Source organism: Amyelois transitella, chromosome 11 (genome assembly GCF_032362555.1).
Source record: "Amyelois transitella isolate CPQ chromosome 11, ilAmyTran1.1, whole genome shotgun sequence".
NCBI classification, from domain to species: domain Eukaryota; kingdom Metazoa; phylum Arthropoda; class Insecta; order Lepidoptera; family Pyralidae; genus Amyelois; species Amyelois transitella.
Genome location: NC_083514.1, coordinates 1,435,405 through 1,461,175, shown reverse-complemented (window position 1 = coordinate 1,461,175; position 25,771 = coordinate 1,435,405). Strand labels below are relative to the sequence as shown.

The window sequence follows — 25,771 nt, the reverse complement described above, 5'->3', positions numbered from 1 at the left end:
TTTCTCATGGATATCGTAATAGGCGACAAAGGGATAGGCAAACTTTAATTCTTCATTTAGGCGATGGGTTAGTTAGAACCATGTGACTATTTAAATCTCAATTCTATCATTAAGCCAAACAGCTGAACGTGGCTTATCAGTCTTTCAACATTTGGCTCTGTCTACCCCGAAAGGGATATAGACTTGATTATTATATGTAGAGTACTTTTTAAAACAGTTGGCTCCCTCTATCCCACAAAGGATGTTAACGTAATACATTTATATGTATGTTAATATTAGCTGTGCCCGCGACTTCGTCCGCGTGGAATCGTTATTTCGGGCGTCACTGAAGCCCTTAAAGGTGAATAATTTTCCCCGTTGTTTTCAAATATTCCATTATTTCTTCGCTCCTAATAGTTTAAGCGTAATGCTATAGCCTAAAGCCTTCCTCGATAAATGGTCTATTCAACACAAAAAGAATTTTTCTATTCGAACCAGATGTTCCTAAGATTAGTGCGTTCAAACTAACAAACTCTTCAGCTTTATAATATTATTATAGATTATAGATATTCCAAAATTTATACGTTAATTATATTTCAGCACGCATTCTCGGGGTATACAGCGTCGGCGGAGCAGGTAATGGTGTGCTGGTGATGGAGAACATCTGGTACTCCTGCTCGCCCAACGCCAAGAGATTCGACCTCAAGGGATCGTCCAGACATCGCCTCACTACTGACACACAGCCTCTATCGGTGCTAATGGACGAGAATCTACTCAATTGTAAGTGATTAGTAATTTATAAAGATGCATCGGAAATTTCAATAGCGCGTTTTAGAAATGTCCCTTTGACATGCGCCATCTAGTGGCAATTAAGCTAGTGATGGAAAAAATCTGGTACCTACTCCTGCTATCGCAATGCCAAGAGATTCCACTTCAAGGGATCATCAAGACATCGCCTCACTACTGACACACAGCCTCTATCGGTGCTAATGGACGAAAATCTACTCAATTGTAAGTGATTAGGAACTTGTAAAGATGGTTGGGAAATTTCAATAGCGCGTTTTAGAAATGTCCCTTTGACATGCGCCATCTAGTGGCAATTAAGCTAGTGATGGAAAAAATCTGGTACCTACTCCTGCTATCGCAATGCCAAGAGATTCCACTTCAAGGGATCATCAAGACATCGCCTCACTACTGACACACAGCCTCTATCAGTGCTCATGGACGAAAATCTACTAAATTGTAAGTGATAAGGAACTTGTAAAGATGGATGGGAAATTTCAATAGCGCGTTTTAGAAATGTCCACATTGATATGCGCCATCTAGTGGCAATTAAGCTAGTGATGGAAAATATCTGGTACCTACTCCTGCTATTGCAATGCCAAGAGATTCCACTTCAAGGGATCATCCAGACATCGCCTCACTACTGACACACAGCCTCTATCGGTGCTAATGGACGAAAATCTACTCAATTGTAAGTGATAAGGAACTTGTAAAGATGGTTGGGAAATTTCAATAGCGCGTTTTAGAAATGTCGCATCGATATGCGCCATCTAGTGGCAATTAAGCTAGTGATGGAAAAAAATCTGGTACCTACTCCTGCTCTTGCAATGCCAAGAGATTCCACTTCAAGGGATCATCAAGACATCGCCAAACTACTGACACACAGCCTCTATCAGTGCTAATGGATGAAAATCTACTCATTTGTAAAGCTTATAGACAAAAAGTACTCAATTATATGTGATCTCAATTGTAAGTGATTAGGAACTTATAAAGATGGATTGTAAATTTCAATAGCGCGTTTTAGAAACGTTATTTCAGACAGCGCCATCTATTGGTAGCAAATAATGAAACAGCTAGGTGTTAGTAATGAACACCTGCTTCATAGATACAAGGGAATATTTGTAGCGCGTTTTAGAGACTTTCTATTGACAAGCGTCATTTATTGGTGTTACTTGGAAAATATAATGTGCGCTCATCAAGGTTTGAAAGATAACCCTGGGTGAATCTATTTTACTCGGTTTCTCATGGAAATGTCACGGATTCTCCTCTTTAATCAATTTTTTTTTATTTACCCTCATTTCTTTTATAAATACTAAAAAAAAACACATATTTATCAATGATAATAGAAGACTTATAAACTTGGGTTTCTTCTTTTAGGCGATGGGCTAGCAACCTGTCACTATTTGAATCTCAATTCCATCTTAAAGCCAAACAGCTGAACGTGGCCATTCAGTCTTTTCAAGACTGTTGGCTCTACCCCACTCTGAATACAGACGTGACGTATGTATGTATGCAATTATTAATATTATAATTTAATTATTAATTTACAGTGCGCTGGGAGACACCATTATACGTTCAATCGCACGTGGGCAGCGTCCTCTGGTCGTGTATAGAGAGGGACACGGCTTTCCTCGCCCAACACGAAGTCATGGACTACTCACTTCTACTGGGCATAGACAAAGGGACACTCGTGCTTGGCATTATTGGTAAGGCAACAGCATTTAATAGGGGCGGAGTTCAGGATCAGGATATAATACCTTTATTGTAAACATTACCGAAGAATTGTGATATATGGAAATATTTGTGATAAGGAAATAAGGTATAAATATTATGCGTGTGTCCGCGACTTCGTCCGCGTGGAATAGTTATTTTGGGCATCATTGAGTCAAGAGATCAAGGGTGAATTTCCCCCGTTTTTTTTTCACATTTTCCGTTATTTCTTCGCTCGGAATAGTTGCAGCGTGATGTTATATAGCCTAAAGCCTTCCTCGATAAATGGTCTATTTAGCGCAAAATAAATTATAAATAGATTCAATGGCAATTCGAACCAGTAGTTCCTGAGATTAGCGCGTTCAAATAAACAAACAAACTCTTCAGCTTTATGATATTAGTATAGATTTAAAACCCTCAGTCTACACCATAGAGTTGAAATGGGAACATGCCCCGCGTGGCAGTATAACGAGTCTTGGCATAGTAAACACGAAACTGTATTTGTATTTATCACATTATCTGCGCTAGTAAAAAAGAAATGCTTATTATATACATACCTACTTTTTTATTTTGCCGCGATTTGAAGACTACAAAATAAAAATTTGGGATAAGTGCCTATTTCATTTAGATGACTGGCTGCCAACCTGCCACAGTTTCTGAATGACCTGTGTCACAAGCATATCTTATTTTACTATCTTTTCTATCATTTCGGTTTATTTAAAAGAGACTGAGGTTAATAAGACATTTTGAATATTTTTATTAAATATTAGGAGTACCCGTAATCGTTGAATGCGCATGAAAAGAGTAATGAGTGTGGAGGAAGCGGGAGAGATCTGCAAGGTTCGTTGCGATTCCATAGTCTCTGCCTACCCCAATGGGAGACAAGCGTGATGGTATGTACCTACATATGTACATATATTTTTTATCTACTAGTTCCGCACACCATTTTGATATACATACATACATAAAATCACGCCTCTTTCCCGGAGGGGTAGGCAGAGACTACCTCTTTCCACTTGCCACTATCTCTGCATACTTCCTTCGCTTCATCCATATTCATAACTCTCTTCATACAAGCTCGGCGGTTTCGGGTACTTTTGACCTGACCCTTTACCAGGACGTCCTTAATTTGATCAAGATACGTTCGTCTAGGCCATTTTGATATAAACTTCTCAATCCCCACTCCAGACTACATCCGCACCTTCACATGGGACAAGAAGCTGGAGCACCTGGTGAAGAAGAACCTGGGCTCCGGGCAGCCCACGGTGCTGTCGCCGGCCGACTACCGGCGCCGCTTCAGCGCCGCCTGCCGCAAGTACTTCCTGCAGTGCCCCGACCACTGGGACTCTGTCTACGCCGTCAACAACACTTAACATTTTATAGGAAGCTTAAAGTGAGAGTAGAAACCTTCATTGGGACTATGGTTAAAAGGTTTCGGAAGTTTTCTGGCTGGAAATGAGTACCTCCTCCTTTTTTGAAGTCGGTTAACAATAATCCTACTACCCCTCTGGAAAGGCGTGATTTTATGTATGTATCTGAAAGTAGGTAATAATTTCCAAAGGTGTAGAAAATAATACTAGAAAATGTATTATAATGTTCATATAAATAAAGTTATAACGTATAGTCACAAATATTGTTAAATTGATCTGATATTTAAATTAAGTTATAAAATACATTCCGTCAAAGCATAATAAAAATAAAAATTTGTATATTACCTTATACATTATTAAATACTTAATTATCATCTTGATTACAAATTTTAGATTATGACGATATTGTGATGTAATCTAAATAAAAGACTTGCTTATAATAAATGTATTTATTTCATCATACACTTATAAGTTACGTATCTTCATATCATACATGTATGTAAAATAAATTGCATTCCTTATTTCCATATACCATAGACCAGATTTGAGGTAGATACCGCATCGCACTCAAATTTCAAATTGCAAAAGGATTGAAATTTCGTAATGTTATTGTGCATTACCCAATTTAAGTTAATTTTTTTCTATAGTACCTAGTATGATTTCATTAGTATGATATTAATATGATACATAGCATCGCATATTGAGACCAAAGTAAGGTTCAATTCAGATCAAGCATAAAATGTTGTAACCTTTTTTCAATTACGGAAAAGTGAATACAACTTTATTGGCTGCAAGTTTTACTTAGTTCAGAAAGTTATTTTTGTAACAAGACTGTGTGATTGAAATTGAACAATAATATCTCGTCTCAAATGTGGTAAGTGAATGCGGCATCGGTACTCAAACTTTCAAGACAAAAACATGTTTCATAATAAACTCGAGATTCCCATAGTAATTCAAGTTGTTATAGTATATTTGAAAAAGAAAAATCACTTCAATAAAGCCTTTACAAATATAAAACCATTTTTACCCGACGATGACAAAGCGTTTTAATTTTTGTTCGCCATACGGATTACTGCGATAGTCATGTGATACACTGACTGCGTGCAAATGTCAATGTTTTTTAATGTCAATTTAATTACACTGCGACAAACATTTTGGTTAACTGGAAGTAAAATATTGGAATAAGCCCGTCATTGTACATAATTACTTTTTTTTTATTTGTATATTTTTTTGTGCAATAAGGACTTTACAAACAAACATTGTAACAGCAAAATGAGAAAACTATATTGAAAGACGCGTATATCGTAAATGAAATGATTATTCACTTACATAATAATATTGTTGGCCACAACAGTTTAAGTAGAAGAATTATATATAACTCTTTGTATCATAATAATTTTAAGTATTTTTTTTTATTTTGTCACAGATTTAACAGGTTAAAATTGTCATGAAATATATAATGTAAAGTCGACTCAATGAAACAAATCTAAACATTGTAATTTCAACTACAACAAAAAGGAGAACTTTTCAATATCCAATACGTTCCTTTCACAAATTGATCCCTTCCCATTTTTCTCCAAAACAACACACTATTCCTACAACAAGTTGCTTTTTAAGCTTGTGATACCATTGTAAGCTCTATTTACATACACATAGAATTAAAAGGCTCTATCCAATAAAAACGGGGATAATTATAATAAGATTATTTTAAGATCCGTGTTTGTCAAATAACCCCGTCTCTTAAGAGATGTAATAACTCAACCAAGGAGTGTGACATAGTCTTGACAATATAACGTTATATTCCGATTTAATATAGAAAGTCACAGAGTTTCATCGTGCTGTTATAACCACGAACAAAGAGTGGTAAGGTCAGGTAATTTCAACGAGCAACGCCTAACTTCGGCATATATTTTAACCAGCTTGTTACGAACTTAGGATCATATCGAGTTTCCATTACTATCTCGCTCATAAATGCCTATGGAGTCACATAAAACCTGGTCGTGGTTGCGTGGCAGACAGTTATTTTCATAAGACTTTCATTTTGCTTCCTTGAAAAACTGTTTCATCGCCAATTATAAAGAAAATTTCTGAACGTCAAGAAAAGTTACATAATGGTTCCTACCATTCCAGTCGAACACACCATTGTTTTTTTTTTTAATTGTGACGATATGTACGAACCAGGGCCAAATTCAGACTACCCCAGGAGTCGCGAGGACAATAAAGGGGTCCCTATTATTTATTTTCAGGGTGAAATTAATCCCCAAATAAATTATAAATGCCAGCTTTATTTACACATTCTTATTTAAGGATCGGGAGTCACACCAAAACCACTTTAGTCCGGCTCTGAACACATAAATAATTACGAATATATTATATATTTAATGATAAAATCTCAATTCTATCATTTAGCCAGATAGCTGAACGTGGCCATTCGGTCTTTTCAGGACTGTTGGCCCTGTCTACCCCACAAGGGATATAGACGTGATTGTATGTATGTATGTAATGATAAAACAATATGTGAAAGTAAATTATTGGGCGACATATGACACCAATTTTTTCTACTTTGCTCTATCGATCAGTATCATTGATATAAATATATATTGACGCATTAAGCCGTTCACACAAAAATTGAGACGTAATATAACATTTACCATTTATTACATTCATCATAATTACATCATTTATATTATTATAATTATCGACAATTTCTGCCTTATGCTACGTACACAAATAAGCGCGCCATTGGAATAAAAGTGGGAAGAATCGACAAATAAACAATTTGTTTGTAATTCAACAAGAAATAGTTCATTTTGTAAAGTAAATTTTTTTATTTAGTAATACATACAAAAATATACTTCAGCGCCAACATCGACGTATTACACACAAGGGTAAGAAACATACGGTCGAATTGAGAACCTCCTCATTTTTTGAAGTCGGTTAAAAATCGAAAGTAATGACGATATCAAAACTATACACGAATTCAAATAAAAAAAGAGCTACTTAGATAACTTGTAGCGAGCTATACCAACTCCTGGACGCTCAAGTTTTCATAGATAATAATTTCGTTTTTATTAGGAATTACGAGTACATTAGATTTACGGTTACCAAAATTATGAATTGGTTACAGCTTAAAAAAAATTGTCTACTTATATTTTTAGAATTTTGATTAAAGCGTCGTCGGTGGTCGAATCGGTAGGGTTAAAAGGCACAGGTTCAAATCCCAACTCGGCCATGCAACAATGACTATTTGGTTGACTGGAAGAAATCCCATTGGGGATAAGTCCGCCATTGTACATATTCTTCTAAATCCAATAACTGTTTTGTAATTTGTTTTATTTATTTTTGTATGTGCAATAAAGAGTTTACAAACAAACTATTTTTAAAGTTATTTACATTCGTTTGAATAATAGCCGATGCTCTTACGGTGAGGAAAAACATCGTGAGGAAACCTGCACATTCAGACAACTGGATACGTAACTTTGCACGATCCAATACGGGTTAGGTTTACCTGCAAAGGTTGCGTAGGTCAGATGGGAGTCGCTTCGAGTAAAAACCTGACTCACTCTATTCAGGGTCAAAGGCATACCCCGGGCTCCTTTTCAGAGCGGTGAGGATACAACCGGGACTAAAGCCAGGTAAAAGATTATAAAAAAATTGTATGAAAACTTGAGCGTTAACTCAGTAGACTCTTAAACCATAAACAAGATTAAAGTAGAAAATTGTAGGCGCAAGCGCAGCATACATGAGGTATACATATTATATTTATTATATACACAGTTACCTCGCAAAGTACAGGATGTAACAAAACTGAATTACATAAGGTCCATTTATATTTAAAAATTGTCAATACAACGGGCTACGCACGAATTAGAACTAGAACACTTTCAGAAATTTAAATTCATATCAGTAAAAATAATGATAAATATTTAAAATTACTTAAATTGTAAAAATTAATTGGACAAAGTAAAATTATATTGTTCTTTTTATAAGAACAATATAATTCATCATTCGTTGCGTCGATATGTAATGACCTTTTAAATAATTTTGGTACACCCTGTATAATTTTACATCTAAACCGAAAATAAAATTATCACGTTATTTACAGAAACAAAAAACCTCAATCCAAACAAAGACAAATTCAGGAAAGTAATAAAAAGAAATGTGATGATATTTGGTCTGTGAATTATTTTACACACAAAATTAAATTATTGGTTTAGATTTAAAAATAGAGGATTCATTTCATTTAGACGATAAATTAACGATATAGTTAAGTCGCATAAATTTAAATTTTAAAGTATCCTTTAGTTATGGCCGTTTTCACCAAAGATTCTTAAGTTTTTAAGTGTCACTTAGGTATCATTTAGGGTGTAAAAAATCATTTTCACCACTGCTTAAGTCTTAACAACATACGTAAGCCCTTAAACTCTGTTTTGAACATTATTTGTCATTTTGAAAGATAAATCTTTTTACAAAACTTAACTAATGAATCCTATATAGGAAACATCTAGCCTGGTGTAAATAAAGTTAAGTAAATATATGTTCACTTTTCCTATTAGTTTTTTGTGTAAACACAACCTGTGGCATACAAGCCAGTTCTGATTCTACTATTTTTTATTATTTATTTATTTATGTACTACATTCTATTTTGTTATGTGTGATAATTAATAGATTTTATGAGGAGCTTAAGTAACAGTTAGTGGTTAGTTAGAGACTCGTTGGTGAAAACGGACATAAAGTACTCTTATAACTCAAGTCTCAAACTTACTTTGGGGCTAGCCCAGTCTGTAACCCAACGTGTCCCGTAAATAATAAGTATTTATTTCTCTATCTTCAGCTTAAAATTATTTACGCAATAGTCTATCTCATTTCGTAAGAAATAAAGACACTTTTATATACAAAATTATATATATATATATATATTCTTCGATCGTAGATAAATATGGAAATAATGATATTTATCCTCTTAATTAAGTAAGATCAGTAATTACTGGATCACTCGCATTCCTGATAAAAATAGTTTCACCCAACTTCCAAGAGAAAGATCGTGAAGAAACCTGTACATTCAGGTGATTGTTGCGGAGGTCAGATGAGTGCCGCTTCTTGTAAAAACCTGACTCGCCTGAATCCAGAATCGTGGTTAATATCACACCATGGACTTGAGTGGTGAGGATGCAACCGGGGCAGAACCAGGAGGAAGAACAAGTATACTAAAGGGGTACATTTTCGGAAACACCATCCTACCCATATACTTTTAAACTTGTTTAATATTTTTTATAATGGTGTTTTTTGAATAAATTCATTTTAATTAACATAAATAAACGAAGGCTTATATGTATTTCCACTGTCATCAATTATCACGTTACATTATTATTGAAATTATAATGTAACAAGACAATTTCAAGCAAATAAAAACCGAACAAAACCTTTCAGTTGTTTCAAAATTCTTAGCTCTTTCTATAGAAACGTGATGATTATATGCATTTATTTTGTTTTTATGTTAAAGATCCAGCAAAATAATACAGCGCACATTCATTCGTCACTCCCACGTTGAGGTTATTCGAACTCTCGTCATGTTTGCTCCAGACTGTCGCTCAGGCCGCGTAATTGTTCCAAGCCGGCTAGTAAGTCTCTGAAAAAAGAATAGATACATTTTGGAATCCTTTCTTTTTTTTTTGGTTGATAATTTCATGTATTGTTTAGTGGTTATCATAATTAGTGATGTGCAAACTCTTTTCTGTTTTGTCCAGAATGTGTCATAACTGGCCAGTTATACAAAAAGATCTTCCTGTAGGCTGATGTGATGCCCGAGGAGACGACTGACGGTATCGAGTCGGAGGATATATTTATGCTCCGATCTGTGAAATCTTTGCTTGTGCGATTTAGCTTACGCGCTGTGATAGGCTTGTTGGCGAGTGAATTTTGAGTTGTCGCCACGGAATCTTCGCTGCTATTGGTCGAGTGCGTCGCATTTTTACTGTCATTGGTTTAATGCCGAGTGACATTTGTCAAGTCGGTTTGTGTGTGTTTATGGATGCATGTGTGTTTATGAGTGTGTAAATGTGTGTGTATTTGTATGTGTGTATGCGTATGTGTGTATTTGTGTGTGTATATATATGTGTATGCATGTGTGTTCATGTGTGTGTGCATGTGTGTGTATTTGTGTGTGTGTGTGTATTTATGCGTATATGCTTGTGTGTTTATGTGTGTGTGTGCGTGCGTGTGTGTGTGTCTGTGTACCTGAGCGAGGTGTCCGCGACGCCGGCGGCGTGCCGCAGGCGGGCGGCGGCGCAGCGCTGGGAGCTTCGCAGCGCGCGGACCTCCTCTTGAGATGACGATAGTTCCTCCTAGAATACAAGACACACATATTCTTTATTACTTAAATACTTACAATTTTAAAAATAAAACCATACAGCTGAACGCGGCCTTTCCCTCTTTCCAAAACTGCTGGCTCTGTTTACCCCGCAAGGGATATAGACGTGACTTATATATGGTATTTAGTGTAGTGTATAGTTATTTTATTTGAAAGGTCGCCCAAACATATTGTGGGAGTCGCAACAAAATATGTACTCGCGATGTTGTATAGCAGCGGCCATTTTGCACAGATATCATAAGTAAGAAAAGTCGAACCTAAATAATTCACATTTAAAAATATATTCATCCGTAGGTACATGAGTTACGATTACACAGACAGACCAACAAATAGACACATGAAACCAGGTGGTATGTCTGTGACAGACAATGTTGATTCGCAGATATTATATAAATACTCCCCTGTGCCCTTCTTCACAGCCCGGGAGCCCTAGATAAGCCCCGGAGCCTTTACTCGCCTTTTCGCGGCTACTAGCTGGATATCGTGTCTATAGCAAAACTCACGTCCTCTAAAACATTGTGAAACTAGTCCCAATAAAGGTTGTAGTTATTCTATAGATTTTTAAATTATCTCTCAACACTCTTGCCTGCAACGTTTCACCAAAGCGTCACAGTGGCGCCCAACGTGGGGCAACGTCAATTCCGTAGAAACTTTGCTTGCTCAATTTATTTTAAATTATATCTCATCACTCTTGCCTGCAACGTTTCACCTAAGCCTCACAGTGGCGCCCAACGTGGGGCAATATCCATTCCGTAGAAACTTTGCTTGCTCAATTTATTTTAAATTATCTCTCATCACTATCACCTAAGCGTCACAGTGGCGCCCAACGTGGGGCAATATCCATTCCGTAGAAACTTTTCTTGCTCAATTTGTTTTAAATTATCTCTCATCACTATCACCTAAGCGTCACAGTGGCGCCCAACGTGGGGCAATATCCATTCCGTAGAAACTTTGCTTGCTCAATTTGTTTTAAATTATCTCTCATCACTATCACCTAAGCGTCACAGTGGCGCCCAACGTGGGGCAATATCCATTCCGTAGAAACTTTGCTTGCTCAATTTGTTTTAAATTATCTCTCATCACTCTTGCCTGCAACGTTTTACCTAAGCGTCACAGTGGCGCCCAACGTGGAGCGTCCGATTCCGTAGAAACTTTGCTTGCTCAATTTACAACTATGCTTGATGGCGTAATATGTTGCGCGCTCACATATACAATCTTGCTATGATAAATATAATAAATATATACAGGACAAATTACACATATTGAGTTAGCCTCGAAGTAAGTCCGAGACTTGGTTACGAGATGCTTACTCAACGATACTATATTTTATAATAAATACTTATATAGATAAACAACCAAGACCCAGGCCAATCAGAAAAAGTTCTTTTTTCATTATGCCCTGGCCGAGATTCGGACCCGGGACCCCCGGTGTCACAGACAAGCGTACTACCGCTGCGCCACAGAGGCCATCAAAATATAATCACACTCACCTTTAATTTTTTTATTTGATTCTTCAATTTAACGACCGTCGCCTCTGCATCGGTGGCTCTATTCTGAAAATATAAAATAATATTAATGTTTATTATACCCCGTGTGGTTCCCGGCACCAATAAAAAAAAGAAAAGGACCACTCCATCTCGTTCCCATGTATGTCGTAAAAGGCTACTAAGGGATAGGCTTATAAACTTGGGATTCTTTTTTTAGGCGATGGGCTAGCAACCCGTCACTATTTGAATCTCAATTCAATACATATAGTCACGTCTATATCCCTTGCAGGGTAGACAGACAGAGCCAAAAGTCCTGAAAAAACTGATGGGCCACGTTCAGCTGTTTGGCTTAACGATAGAATTGAGATTCAAATAGTGACAGGTTGCTAGTCTGTCGCCTAAAAGCTTAATCCCAAGTTTAATATAAAATTCTCGAAACGACTTGACAGATTCTCATGAAATTTTGTGAGCATATTGAGTAGGTCTGAGAATCGGCCTTACGGCAGTATCGTTAAGGTTGCTTACGGCAGTATCGCTAAGGTTGCTCTCCACGCGGCTGGCGGCGGCGTCCAGTTGCTGCGCGAACGAGCGCGCCTCGCTCCGCCTCGTCTCCGCGGCCGCACGGTTTGCCGTCTCCGCCTGAAAAGTTAATTATATTAATATATATGTATGTATATATATATATATATATTGAAGAATGTTATGAATGTTATGTTATGCATGAAGAGAGTTATGAATGTGGATGAAGCGAAGGAAGTATGTAGAGATCGTGGCAAGTGGAAAGAGGTAGTCTCTGCCTACCCCTCCGGGAAAGAGGCGTGATTTTATGTAGGTATGTATGTATGTATATTTATATTCCACTGCTGGTAGATAACTTAATTATTTTTTTACTTGCCGGATAGGCAGAGCCAACAATCTTCAAAAGACTGTTAGGCCACGGTCAGCTGTTTGGCTTAATGATAGAATTGAGATTCAAATAGTGACAGGTTACTAGCACACCGTCTAAAAGTAGAATCTCAAGTTTATAAGCCTATCCATTAGTCGCCTTAAACGACATCCATGGCAAACAGATGTAGTGGTCCTATTCTTATTTCTATTTGTGCCTGGAAAGACACGGCACTTACATCGCTAAAACAGAATAACCTGTAGCGGGAGCGATGATTCGGCTCGACCGCCACTAAAGGGAAGATCTTCCGCCAGGCTAGGTGTTATGCCTGGGGAACCGCGGCTCCGACGACGTCGTGGGTCTTCCTGCATTTCCGCCGTAGGCGGAAATGTGGGGTAGCTGTTCAGGGATTGTGGCCCTCTTCAGCGGATGTCTGCGCTGCCTGCAACGGCAGGCAGGTCACGAGCGTGGCCGTGGCGGCCACTAATGAGGTCTTCCTCTTCCTGCGGGGTCAACGGGCGCCGCGGGTGCGGCGCCTGCAGTGGTGTTCGCTGTGAAGATGGCTTCTCTCGGCGATGGCCAGTGTCTTCGGTCCGGCGGGCGAGCGTGGAGTGGCGCGATACCCACAAGGTGCGGGTGCGCCGACCTGTCCGCCCTGCCGAACATATCGCCGGCCAGACGCGAGATGAACGCGTCCAGGCCCTCCCATTTGAGGTCCCGCTGGATCGTCGCGTTCCTCACGTACCGTGGGGCCCTGACGATGTCGCGGAGACATTGGTTCTCTTGAGCACGGAGACGTTGCCTGTTTGTCTCCGCGACATAGGCGTACCACGCCTGGGCTGCGTACGTGAGGCGGGATCTGACGTAGGTTTTGTAGATCCCGAGCTTCGTCTTCAGCGGGAGGCTGGAGGAGAGGACTGGACGCAGTCTTCCCCTGGCCATCTTCACAGTTTGCACCACTGAATCGACGTGGGTCTTCAGGCGAAGTCCACGGTCGATCTTGACCCCGAGGTAGGTGACGTGTGGCTGCCACGCCACGTCCTTCCCGAAGAGCTTCAGCGGCGGCGGTGGGGCGGCGTTCCCGGAGATAATGGCCTGCGTTTTCGCCACGTTCACCGACAGTCTCCACTTCTGGAGCCAATCTGGCAGGGCGTCGAGTGCCTTTTGGAGCTTCTTGGCGGCGTGCTTCGCGTTTATGGATTTCGCGAAGTACGCCGCGTCGTCGGCGTATAGAGCCAGCTTGGCTCCATCGGCGACCGGGATGTCGTCGGTGTACGCAGCGTAGCAGGCCGGGCTCAGGCAGCTGCCCTGAGGAACGCCAGCCCGGACGGGTTTCTCCGAAGAAACGGCGTCTTCGACCGCCACCCTGATCTTCCGCTCGTTCAGGAAGGAGGCCACAATCCTTGTCAGTCTTCTGGGAAGTTGGCTCTTCGACAGTTTGTACAGCAACCCCTCGTGCCATACTCTGTCGAAGGCCTTCTCGTTGTCGAGGAGCACGACAGCCACGGTCTCCTTGCGATTGGCAGCAGCTGAGATCTCGCCAAGGAGTCTGGCGATCTGGAGCGTCGTGGAGTGTTCGGGCCGGAACCCGAACTGCTCGGCGCGCGGCGTGATGTGCGGCAGTATGAGGCCGAGCAGCAGTTTTTCGAACACCTTCGAGAGGGCGCTGAGAAGCGTGATGGGCCGGTAGCTCTCAGGCTTGCGGAGGTCCTTCCCCGGCTTGGGCAAGAGGATCACCCTTCCGGTTTTCCATATGGTCGGGTAGTGGCCCGAGCGCAGAATGCCGTTGAAGAGGCGCGTCACCGCCGTGATGAATCCCGGCGGTAGGTGGCGAAGCGCCTCATTCGTGACGTTGTCTGCGCCCGGGGCTTTCCTGGGCTTCAGCTTCAGGATGGTCCTCTTGACCTGGCCGGGAGTGAAGAATACCGCATCCTCAAGCTCCGGCACTGGCTCCGCAAGGTACTCCCGAAGGTGCTCGACGACGCTGTCGTGGTGGGCCTGGTCCACGATCGGGTTCGGCGTGAACTGACGCTCCAGATGCTCGGCGAAGATCTCAGCTCTGTCTTCGGCCTTGAACCGTGGGAGGCCATCGGCTGCCAGCAGCGGCCGGACGGGTTGTGGCACGCCCGACAACTGCCGGCAGAGGCGGTGAACGGAGGGGATATCACCGCCTACCGATAAGAGGTGGTTCTCCCACGATCTGGCTGCGTGCTCCTCTAGTTTGTTCTTGATTGTCTCCACCAGCTTGTTCAGGTCGGCTTTGAGTGTTGGGCAGCGAGTACTCATCCACAGCCTCCGCATTCTTCGCTTCCGCTCCAGCAGCGCGGTGAGGTGCGCCGGGAGCGGCTCGGGTTTGGCGGTGGCCGGCACGGGGGTCCGTGCGGCGTCGAGCGCGTGCTGGATGCTGCGGGTGATGGCACTCGCCGCAAGCTCGACCTCTTCGCTGGTGGAGACCCGCTTGAAGGCGACACTGGCCTTGTCGCCCACAATTTCGTCTTGGAAATGGTCCCATTTTATTTTGGATGTTCTCCTCGGCAGCGTGACCCTCGCCGGAAGGTCCCGAAGGATGAGAAGAACCGGCCGGTGATCTGACGGCAGGTCCGGGTAGACGTGCAGTGTTGGCAGCGCTGTCAGCCCTCTGTGGGCCACGATGTCGATGGTGTCGGAGCCTCCCAACGTGTCGGTGTGGGTGGGTTCGTCCGGCCCCAACAGCTCGAAGTCGTGGTCCACAGCGGCCTGATGAAGGATTCTTCCGCTTCGGTTGATCCTCGTGGAGTTCCAGGCTGTGTGCTTGGCGTTAAAGTCGCCAGCCACAAGCGTTGGCGTGGTAGTGTTCAGTAGGGACCAGAGCTCGTTGGTGTCGAGCTTGGCCCCTGGCGGTATGTATGCAGCAAACAGCCGCAGCTCGCGGCCGGCGACGCTGATGAGCACGCCGAGGGCGTACATCGTCTGGAACTCCACGTGGGGGATGGGCTGATGAATGATGTTGCGCTTCACCAACACTGCAAGTCCCCGGTAGGCGTATCCACTGACCGGGCTCTTCTCATCCTTCCGGTATGTGATGTAGTTTGGGATGCCAAACTTTTGGTCATCCCGCAGGTGGGTCTCGCTGACGAGGAGAACATCGATGTGCTGCTCCCGGAGGAAGTTGGCCAGCAAGTATTTCTTCCTCCGGAGCGATTCTGCGTTCCAGTACACGATCCTCAGAGGCGTACCATCCATAATTAAAGGTTAGGGGTGGGTACGCCTCTGAGGGGGGCCGCGGGGACGAGGGCGGCCAGCAGTGCCTGCATCTGCTGCACCGACTGCACCAGCGCGTAGAAGTGCTCCGGTGGGATCGGCGCAGCCGAGGCAGGCGCGGGAACGGTTTGAGGTGCCGGGGGAGGCGGCACGGTTGCAGCCGCTTCTTCCTCCGCCACGGGGGCAGAGCTCACGGCGGCGGCATTCTTCTTCTTCTTCTTCTTCCTTTTCTTTTTCGGGAGCTCTGCTCCCCTGGCGGTCGGTGGGTTGGCGGGGGCCATTAGTGAGGCCTCTGCTGCTTCGGTTGTGGTGTTCTGAGGCGTGGGGGCGGTTCCGCTGCGAGCGACCGGGCCAGCCCGTCTGTTTCTGGCCTCGCGCCGCAGCACCGGGCACGAGGAGTGGTTTGCCGGGTGCGGTCCACCGCAGTTGGCGCAGGTGGCGGGCTGGTCCAATGGCCGCTCGCAGTCCGTGGCCTTGTGGGGCCCTCCACAGCGCACGCAGACGGTTGCTCGGTGGCAGTTGACCGACGAGTGTCGGAACAACTGACATCTGTGGCACTGGGCGGGTCCCTGTTTTCCCCTCCACGCCTCCACCTTCAGGGTCGGCCAGTGAAGGATCTCTTTCACCGTGAATACCTCCTGGCAGTTCTGTGTTCTGGCCAGGAGGGCGAAGAAGACACATCCGGGGCGATCTCCCCTGCCCCGGATGGCTTTGATGGCTTCCACGGTGAAGCCCTTCTCCTCCAGGTCTTCTTTAAGCGCGGCCTCCTCCGTGTCGGGCGGCAGCCCGCGGATGGCCACCTTCAAGGGACGGTCCGACGGCAACGAATATAAGTGCCATTGGACGTCCAGAGTGTTGATATATCTCTGGACTGTCCTATATTCGTTGCCGTCCTTTGGCGTAAAGTGCACGCCTCTTCCGCGTGCGACGGCGGCCGGCGAGCGTCCCAGCAGTCGGCTAATTTCCCTGAAATGGACCACCCAGTTGGGCAGGTGGTCCACGCAGATGCGCGGGTAGCGCGGCTCCCGGGGCGCTTGTGCCGTCGGCGGGGCGGCTGAGGCGGCAGCGGCGGCGGCGGCGGCGGTGGCGGTGGCTGCGAGGGCTGCGGTTCCAGAGGAGGCCACAGCTGTGGTCGAACTGGAGGCGGCAGGTGTTGAGGTGGTGGGCGGGGCGCGAGGTACCGCTCCCCGTTGTGCCCCTTTCCTTTGGGGAAGCGGGGCTCCGGTGTTAGCCGCTACCCGGGCAAATGATACCGCGGGAGCGGCCAGCGAGGGCGGCGCGCGTTGGGCGGGCGCGTGGGCGGGCGCAAGGGCGGGGGCCTGGGCGGGCGCCTGGGCGAGCGCCTGGGCGGGCGGGCGAGCGGCTGCTTGGGCGGGCGTCTGGGCGGGCGGGCGAGCGGCCGCTTGGGCGGGCGCCTGGTTGGGCGGGCGGGCGGCTAGTTGGGCGGCCGCTTGGTTGGGCGGGCGGGCAGCTGGTTGGGCGGGCGCCTGGCTGGGCGGGCGGGCGGCTGGTTGGGCGGGGGCCCGGCTGGGCGGGCGGGCGGCTGGTTGGGCGGGCGCCTGGTTAGGCGGGCGGACGTCTGCTTGGGCGGGCGGGCGGGCGGCTGCGTGGGCGGCCGCTTGCATGGGCGCCTGGGCGGGCGCCTGGGCGGACGCGTGGGCGGGCGCGCGATTTGAGTCCGCCCCCGCTTGGGCACGGCGCGGGTCCCGGGACTGCCATCTCGGGATCGCTGATCTTCCGGCCGGCGGAGGCTTCATCATTGCATCGGCGGCGGCGGCGGCGGCGGCGGCGGCGGCGGCCTCAGAGCCGCGCTCCGACGCCATTGTGGCCGCGCGCTGCAGGGGGCGGCGGCTTGCTTCCGTCATCGTCAGGTCCGCCATAGACCCCGACGACGACGGCTCCTGCGTGGAGGAGCGGGATTCCTCCTCCCCCATGTTGATGGCGCGCGGCTTTTTCTTTTGGCCTTCTTCTTCTGGGCTGGCCGGCCTCTTCAGGAGGGAGGTAATTACCCTCCCCCTCGGCGTTCCCATATCGACGGGGGGCAGTGCAATCACCCCCCGCCTCGCTGCGTCCAACGCCGTCAGGTCGGCGACCGACGGGGCGACCCCCCGCACCTCATTTTCTTGGAGGCGCAGGTATACGGCCATCCATTGGGCCAACCCCGGCGACAGCCAGTTCCCCTTGACTAGCCGAACGAGAATCTCCGCGTCCCTCTTCATCCATCCCTTTGGGGACAGGGACGCGAGGGGCGCGGGTGTGGGTGCGGCGGCGAGGGCGGCGGTAGCGTCGAAGGCGGTCATGACTGCCGCGGAGGCGTCGGTGGCCGGGGTGACGGCGCTGGCGGCGGCGGCGGTGGCAGCGGCGGCAGCGGCGGCGGCGGAAGTGGCGGCGGCGGTGGCGGCAGCGGTGTTGGCCGCGGTGGCGGCAGCGGTGGTGATGGCGGCGGCGGTGACGGCGGCAGTTACAATAGGTGCTGCTGCGGTCGTCGTCGTCGCCGTGTTGGTGATCGTAACTGCGGCGGCGGGAGCCGCGGCGGCGGCATCGGCGGCAGAGAGCGCCGCGGCGACAGCAGCGGCGGAGACGGCGGCGGCGGGCGCGTGAAAAACGCCCGTCGGCGTAGCATACGCCGCTGGTGGCGTATGCGTTTGGGCGATGTCGGGGGAGGGGTGCGGGGGACCCGCACCTACCCCTTCCCGGGGGGGGGGCTCCATTTCGGAGCCCGGACGACGCGCGGGAGTGGAGTCGCTCCCGAGCAGCCGAAGGAACAACGGGGCCGACTACCCAACCCCTTTTCACCGGTGAGACCCGCTGGTGGGAGGCCGGCTACTAGGGGGATGCGAGCAAATCAGTCCCGAAGTCCTGGCAGGGGTTTCCGCCGGGAGCTATCCTCTCCTACGCAAATATTGTTTGCGGGGTGTTGGGGGGGCGTGGCTACGTCTTCCCCAATCGCGGAAACAGAATCGGCTCGTACTCGTAGAAATTTCCTCGAAGCGACTGGCGAATCCTCCGACGACGTTGTGTCGGATGTTGTATATATAGCTCCAATCCGTGAAATCTCTGAAATCGCGATTTAGTTTCTTCGCTGCTATTGGTTGAGCGCGTCAATTTCTTCGCGACGATTGACAGTTGTTGTTTGATTGGATGTTGTGACGAGTGGCGTAGAGATGGCGCCACAAACCAAACATAACATACCTGCATCCTAGCTGCGGCCGCGTCGTCCCGAGCCGCTATAAGCTCTCGCTCCAGCCGCGACCGACGACTTCGCTCCGAAAACAATTCCGCCCTGAACACAAAGTTGTTTATTATAAGGGCGAGAGGTCGAAATCGGTAAGGTGACCGGTTAAAATGCGTGTGGCGCAAAAAGGCACAGGTTCGAATGCTGCCTCGCCAAACACAAATACTATTTACAAATGACTATTTTCGAAGTATTAGTTAGTATACTTCCTTCCTTCCTACGAGTGTCATAACTGCTCCTTCAGTCAATTGTTTTAAGAATCGGCTAGACAAACTTTAAAAATCTCCAAGCATCAAAATTCACACGCATCAGCTTAATGAGCTGCTAGTCTGTTTAAAGTATATAATACTAACCGATGCTCTTACGGTGAGTGACGACATCGTGGGGAACGCTGCACATTCAGGCAACTGGATGTGTAACCATGATTGATCCAATACAGGTTTGGTTTCTCTGCACAGGTCACAGATGGGAGTTGACTCGTGTAAAAACCTGACTCACCCGATCCAGGATCCATGGTCAAAGGTATACCACGGGTTCCTCTCCAGAGTGATGACGATGCAACCGGGACTTAAGCCAGGAGTAAGAACAAAGTTGTTTATTTTCAACTTTACTCTGCAAACAAATATGACAGTCGCAAACTTGATAAGGAGCAAGCTCAATCCATGAGATTTTTCCTTTACATAATTTACTAGCGGTCCACCACGGCTTCGTCCATGGATAATTGTAAATTAAACATGTAAATGAACACAACAAATCAAAATTTTCTGCCAATAAAAGAATTGGTCAATCGTTATGATCCATAGACAAAGCTGAAATTACCTAGTCCTCTCGAGCTCCTCGCAGATCTGCCTCATCTGCTCGTCCTGATGCTCGGGCTCCGGGGACGTGCGCCCCGGGTGCACCGGCAGGAAATCCGGTAAACGCATCGACTCTGCACCTGAAATTCATATGACAATATCAATACATGAACCTCAAACGAATAATTCCTTGAACCACATCGTGTTACAAGTTTATTTACTAACTGATATAACCGCAGTACAGCACGCATTTAACTTGAATTACCGTTTTTCTGTGTTACTGTGGAAATTTCCAGAAAAAAGCGTCGCGCGAAGACTGAATGTCTATTCTACCTCTGTACCAAATTTTGACCAAAATCTGTCTAGAGTTTTTGGAGTTATTATTCATTACAAACAAAAATACAAATGTTTTCTCTTTATAACATTTAATTAGATTGTTAATATTTAATGACAGACATGCTCACAATCATATGAAATAGTTCAATTCATGGGTTGTCTTTCAATCTAAATGTTTAAGTATCTATTTTCTTTTAGAAAATATATAAACTTATTATTACTATTATAAAAAAAATATACTACAGTGCGCTTCATCCTCCTAATTTTTCATCTCTGGATGTTGCCAATTGCTCACATAGCGCTGTGGTGGTCTACAACATCTTTAGTTGGCATGCATAAATAAGTTCTCCAAGTATTAAGACTAGTGCAGTGATATACACGTATCAGCTGGAAGCTGCTAGTGTATTCATAAAAACTTATAATCAATATCATGTTAAGTGCCGTGTGGTTCCGGGAACCAATATAAAAAAGGAATAGGACCACTCAGTGTCATTCCCATGGATGTCGTAAAAGGCGACTAAGGGATAGGCTTATAAATTGGGATTCTTCTTTTAGGCGATGGACAAGCAACCTCTCACTATATTAACCTCTCTCAATTATTTCATTATGCCAAACAGTTGAATGTGGCCTATCAGTCTTTTCAAGACTGTTGGCTCTGTCTACCCCGCAAGGGTCACGGAAGGGATTTTATGTATGTAAGAACAAAGCCAATAAATTTTTCTTCTAATCTATGAAGCAAGGTTCATTGCCCGCTTTACCGATCAGCTAATTACATAAATAGTAAATCACATGTTGACCTACAGGTCACACAAGTCTACTTTCTAATTAAACATCATTATGTGTTAATTACCTATTACAATAACTCTACAATTTATGTTCCAAAATGACTTTCAAAGTTACTTTGTAAGTATTGAGTAAATGTAATTAATTTTATTTGTCACCTAGCTATTCAGAAAATGTAATTCTGTATGTCAGCATTTATTGCATTGTTTTATAGAAAAAAACTAGAGACCGTCCGCAACTTCATCTGCATGGATTCATCTCCGCGGCGACTCTGGGATTAAAAGTAGCCTATATGTCATTCTAGGTCTTCAGCTACATAACATTCTTCCCTCTACAGTTCAGCAGCTTTCACTTTGAAACCACAAAATGCTCCATAAGAAACTGTCTTAAGAATAAAAAAGACAATGTTGTGCAATGAAGGGATAGCATTGCATACAGGATGCAGTTTTTCATGCTGTCCCATTTCATGTCATAATATAAAGTGAAATAGCATGCTGAATAAATAACATGTATTGCTTTTGCAATAAATCTGGTATTTAAATATTTAGAAAATGGTAAGCAGCATTAGTTTTGGAAATTTTAGCTCTAAACTTTAAATTCTAATCGGACGACATTAAATAAAATAAATATATACGGGACAAATTACACAGATTGAGTTAGCCTCGAAGTAAGTTCGAAACTTGTGTTACGAGATACTAACTCAACGATACTATATTTTATAATAAATACTTATATAGATAAACATCCAAGACCCAGGACAATCAGAAAAAGTTCTTTTCTCATCATGCCTTGACCGGGATTCGAACCCGGGACCTCCGGTGTCACAGACAAGCGTACTACCGCTGAGCCACAGAGGCCGTCTCCGAAATGTAAATAATTTCATCAACTTACCAGCATTCGGAGGCAGGTCAAGTGGAAAGGTATTTCTTGGAGAATTGTTCCTCCTATCTGCAGGGTTTACACTCTCTGTGAGGTCCAGACTCAGGTGGGGGGGCAGGTCCAATGGTAAGGACCCAGCGGCCTCGGCACCTGCCGGCAGGTCCAAGGGCACCACCCGGGACGGACCCGACTCATTTGATGAAGATGCAGCTCCCATATAAGATTCATAGTCATAACTCCTATTACTATTATTCCTCCTCCCTAATGATGAGGAAGAACCAGCGTTAAAACTTGTATTAAATGTAAAGTCTGGTAAATTATCCAAGTCAACTGATATTGGTCCGTTAGAGTTCAAGTATGCTTGCTCCACCAAAATGTGGTCCTGCACAAAATCGGGTAGCGACGGCATACCGAGAGGCTCCGAAGCCAGATTCGGTCGATGATAAAACGAGTCGGAACTGTCTGAGTAAAAGTTATGCTTAGACTCTGAATTGTCCACTACACTAAAACGATCAATATCACTAATACGATGACCGGCATCGCTTTTTTCTTTGGCTTGTGTGTCTGGGCGGCTCTTCTCGCGTCGCGATTCGGAGTGAACTTCCACCTTTGTCGGTGAATGCTGCACTGTGTTCGCGTAAACCTTTGGTCGGGCGCCCGTGTTTTCGTACGTCGAGTTGCCCGGTAGCGACAGATCTCGTTTCAGGAAATGCCGAAATGAGAACGGATTCTCCTCTTTGCGCGTTGCCCCTGTGGACTCTGAAAGAAAAACGAATGCATAGTCGAGGAATGTCTATATATTTAGAGTACCTACCAAAAACAACTTCGCAAAACACTCACTGCTTGAACTTTGCGTCTCTGTTGGCGATGTATCACCATTTTCGTTGCTATTATACTTGGCTTCTTCAATTCCTAGATCTGGCTTTGTCGTGTTCTGTTCATTGTCTTGAGAAGGTCCTGCATTATTTGAATTTTCAGGCGATTTTTTATTCGAAACACCATCCTCGTCTTCCGCCATGATATTGAAAAATGACAACTAAATTTTCGTTCAGAAAATGTCATCCGCCTTGTCAAAAACGTCATGGGGAACTTTTTTTATTACGTTGATGGTTGCAAGGTGGTAGTAAAAGTACAAATATCGATAAGGGTATCGATTATAATCTAATCAATCGATCATTAATGTACAAAGTGTAGTTCATCTCTGGTGTAGTTACGCTTTGATTGATCTTATGATGTAGACACATTAATAATAATAAAATTTTCGAGATTAGGTAATCAGAGGTCTGTGAACGGGACTCGTGTGGTGAAGCAAGGCAAAGTTTCAGCAAGTCCGTGGTCACCACATGAGTCTAGTTGGCGTATAAAGTGCACTGTGGCTGGCAGCTGTCTGGCTCAACCTCACTCTGGTCTACTACTAGAAATAAATAGTACTGTTCTAGTTTCAGTAAATTGAGAAAGACTATTGTTCTAAGAGTGGTTATAGCAGTAGTAAGGATTTTTTTAAAGAAGACTGATGCATCTATTAACTTTAATGAGGTTCACATCAATATAAGTAATAATAAGATTTTGATGTGATATAAAAAAATAAAACAATTTATCAAATAGAAGAATTTTATTATTTAGTTTTTAAGGCTCCTCCTTCACTTTTACATCTCATATTGTACAACAACACAGTTTGTCACACTTTTAATGGTTAAAAATAATAACAGATTTTATACACATAAATCAACACAAAATAAATTCGTTAACAATAAATGCATATTACTTTACATCCTAATTTAAAATTAAGTTATATAAAAATAGTGAAATAATTCAAGATTCTGAGCATAAGAGTGGCTTATCTAGTTAGAAGAATCACACATTTTGTAAAGAGTAAAAATCTTTAATACTGCTTACAGATTGTCCCTGAATTGTTTAAAAATAGACTAGAAAAATATAATAGAGCTGCTTGTTTGGGCTTTCCGCAACATCACAAGCTTAAAACTAAAAAAAAATTAAGCCAATTTTAAATACCTATATTGGTCTGTAACATTGAATGAGCTTTTAAAATTGCTGGTAGTCTACAGATTTGTATTTTTTATCATACATTTTTATTTAATATTCATTACATTTTCTATAATTATTCCATACGCAATTTTGTGAACAATTAAGGGACAGTCCGTAGTCTACGCTACACGTTATTCATAACCAGTTAACTCTAGGCTAACGAGTTTTATAATATCTATATAGATTAGAATAGAACGCACAATCTCCGTTAATATTTTATCAGTGACATTGAATATAAATACAAAATTACTAGAAGTGACATTTGGTGTGATTAATTGCTGAAACTCAAATATCTTAAAATTTAAATTATATTTTAATAAATGCCTTATTTTGGTCTGCCGCTTGTGACTGAATTTTTTCTTGTAATATTTTGTTTCTATATCGACATTTAACCCAGTTTGATGGTCATAGATCAGATAGCTATATTGGACCATGTTCATAGACCTACCATAACAAACGTTAGTACCATTCAGAAGCAAACTTTACAGGATTAATTTTTTCAATGAAGCTATTGAACATTCAACACATTAGAAAAACAATTCAAAGCATTGAGAACAAATTTAATATTTGTCACGGTGTTACATATCAAAAATACTTGTCGAATAGTATTCAAGACATATATTTAATTCCGAAATTTATTATTATATCAGAAATATAAATGGACCTGAAATAACAACGCCAGCGGAGGCGCTCGCTAAAGGCCCTCATACCTCGCCCCGATTAACACTTAAACATGTATTACAAATAAGTCAACTTTACATACACGTATGCAATATAAAGTATATTATTATTCTCAAAAGGATTAGTTTAGATGATTCTTATGCTTACCTTAGTTAAGAACAGGATTGTTTTTAAGGTATGAATAATAAATATAATAAATGGATAAGTATAAAACGTATTAAACATGAAAACAATAAATATCTCATTAAACATATATATGGCACGAATCGTTGTACATGCATGTTTTACATATAAATAAATGAAGAAGTAGTTTTGATTATGATCTTGATAGAAAAAGGAATTTATTAGAAATGTGCTTCAGGTGATTGCAAACCTGCACCGTGCATGGATTAGAGATACCTTCGTGGGGTAAGTCCGCCATTGCAAGTGATTATTTCGTTTATAACTATGTACTATTTCTTGAAACTGTGTAAATTTCTGCGTAATAAACTAACAAAACATTTTTCTTTGGTCGGTATTAAAAATCGACTTTTTAAATTGTTTTTGTAGGTATTTTTTTCAATTAACTTGATGAAAATCTATACTAATATTATAAAGCTGAAGAGTTTGTTTGTTTGAACGCGCTAATCTCAGGAACAGCTAGTTCGAATTGAAGAATTCTTTTTGTGTTGAATAGACCAGTTATCGAGGAAGGATTTAGGTTATATAACATCACGCTGCAACTACTAGGAGCGAAGAAACGATGGAAAATGTGAAAATAAGGGGAAAATTATTTATCCTTAAGGGCTTCAATGATGCCCAAAATAACTATTTCACGCGGACAAAGTCGCGGGCACAGCTAGTATTTAATAAAAACCCATTTGTAGGACACAACATATAAAGTACATCAGAAAAGTCTGTAAACGGACGTGACGAAAAAAAAAAAATTCTGTACTATAAAATAGAATACGGATTTCTTTTCATTTCATCGATTAAACCATTAATTATTCAATTGTTTTTTTTTCCAAACAATGTACTCCCAGAAAATGTTTAAAATATTTGGCCCCACTGGTCACTGAATCTGTTCTCAATTTGAATGAGATCTTTTAAGCTGGCAACACTGAATCTACTCTGAAACAAGCATTATAGATGTGACATATTATATAATACTAATGTAGATATAATGTAGGATAGTAGAAGTACCAAAAAA

General features: G+C 43.5%; 2 protein-coding genes across 3 annotated transcripts in view; one reads left to right on the top strand and one right to left on the bottom strand.

Annotated features, from left to right (window-relative positions):
- The window catches only part of LOC106133412 (1-phosphatidylinositol 3-phosphate 5-kinase), a 48,782-nt gene extending 44,699 nt beyond the window's left edge, over window positions 1-4,083 (top strand). The window contains exons 31-33 of the mRNA XM_060946498.1: window positions 580-759; window positions 2,313-2,468; window positions 3,661-4,083. Coding sequence (XP_060802481.1) covers window positions 580-759; window positions 2,313-2,468; window positions 3,661-3,845 — 521 coding nt within the window. The 3' untranslated portion in view covers window positions 3,846-4,083. The remainder of the gene's footprint in view (window positions 1-579; window positions 760-2,312; window positions 2,469-3,660) is intronic.
- A 182-nt stretch (window positions 4,084-4,265) lies between these two features.
- On the bottom strand, window positions 4,266-22,885 carry LOC106133414 (uncharacterized). Of its 2 annotated transcripts, none has more exons than XM_060946497.1 (8): window positions 22,696-22,885; window positions 21,868-22,614; window positions 19,880-19,997; window positions 19,018-19,108; window positions 12,201-12,338; window positions 11,703-11,765; window positions 10,080-10,186; window positions 4,266-9,471 (listed from the first exon to the last, which is right to left on the bottom strand). In XM_060946497.1, exons 1-8 carry the CDS (start codon window positions 22,871-22,873, stop codon window positions 9,411-9,413), a joined length of 1,503 nt encoding a protein of 500 aa, XP_060802480.1. In that variant the 5' UTR covers window positions 22,874-22,885; the 3' UTR covers window positions 4,266-9,410. The 2 variants fall into 2 exon arrangements, with proteins under 2 accessions (XP_060802480.1, XP_060802479.1); XM_060946496.1 differs by having other exon boundaries at window positions 12,225-12,338; window positions 22,696-22,878.
- Between the last annotated feature and the right edge of the window lie 2,886 nt (window positions 22,886-25,771).

Bases quoted from the DNA above. Each gene is read 5' to 3' on its own strand.
- LOC106133414 (XM_060946497.1), bottom strand. From the start codon at position 22,873: ATGGCGGAAGACGAGGATGGTGTTTCGAATAAAAAATCGCCTGAAAAT. The intron at 19,998-21,867 runs GTAAGTTGATGA...TATGAATTTCAG, and splicing joins TGACCTGCCTCCGAATGCTG to GTGCAGAGTCGATGCGTTTA. The intron at 12,339-19,017 runs GTATGTTATGTT...TTAACTTTTCAG, and splicing joins CGGCCGCAGCTAGGATGCAG to GCGGAGACGGCAAACCGTGC.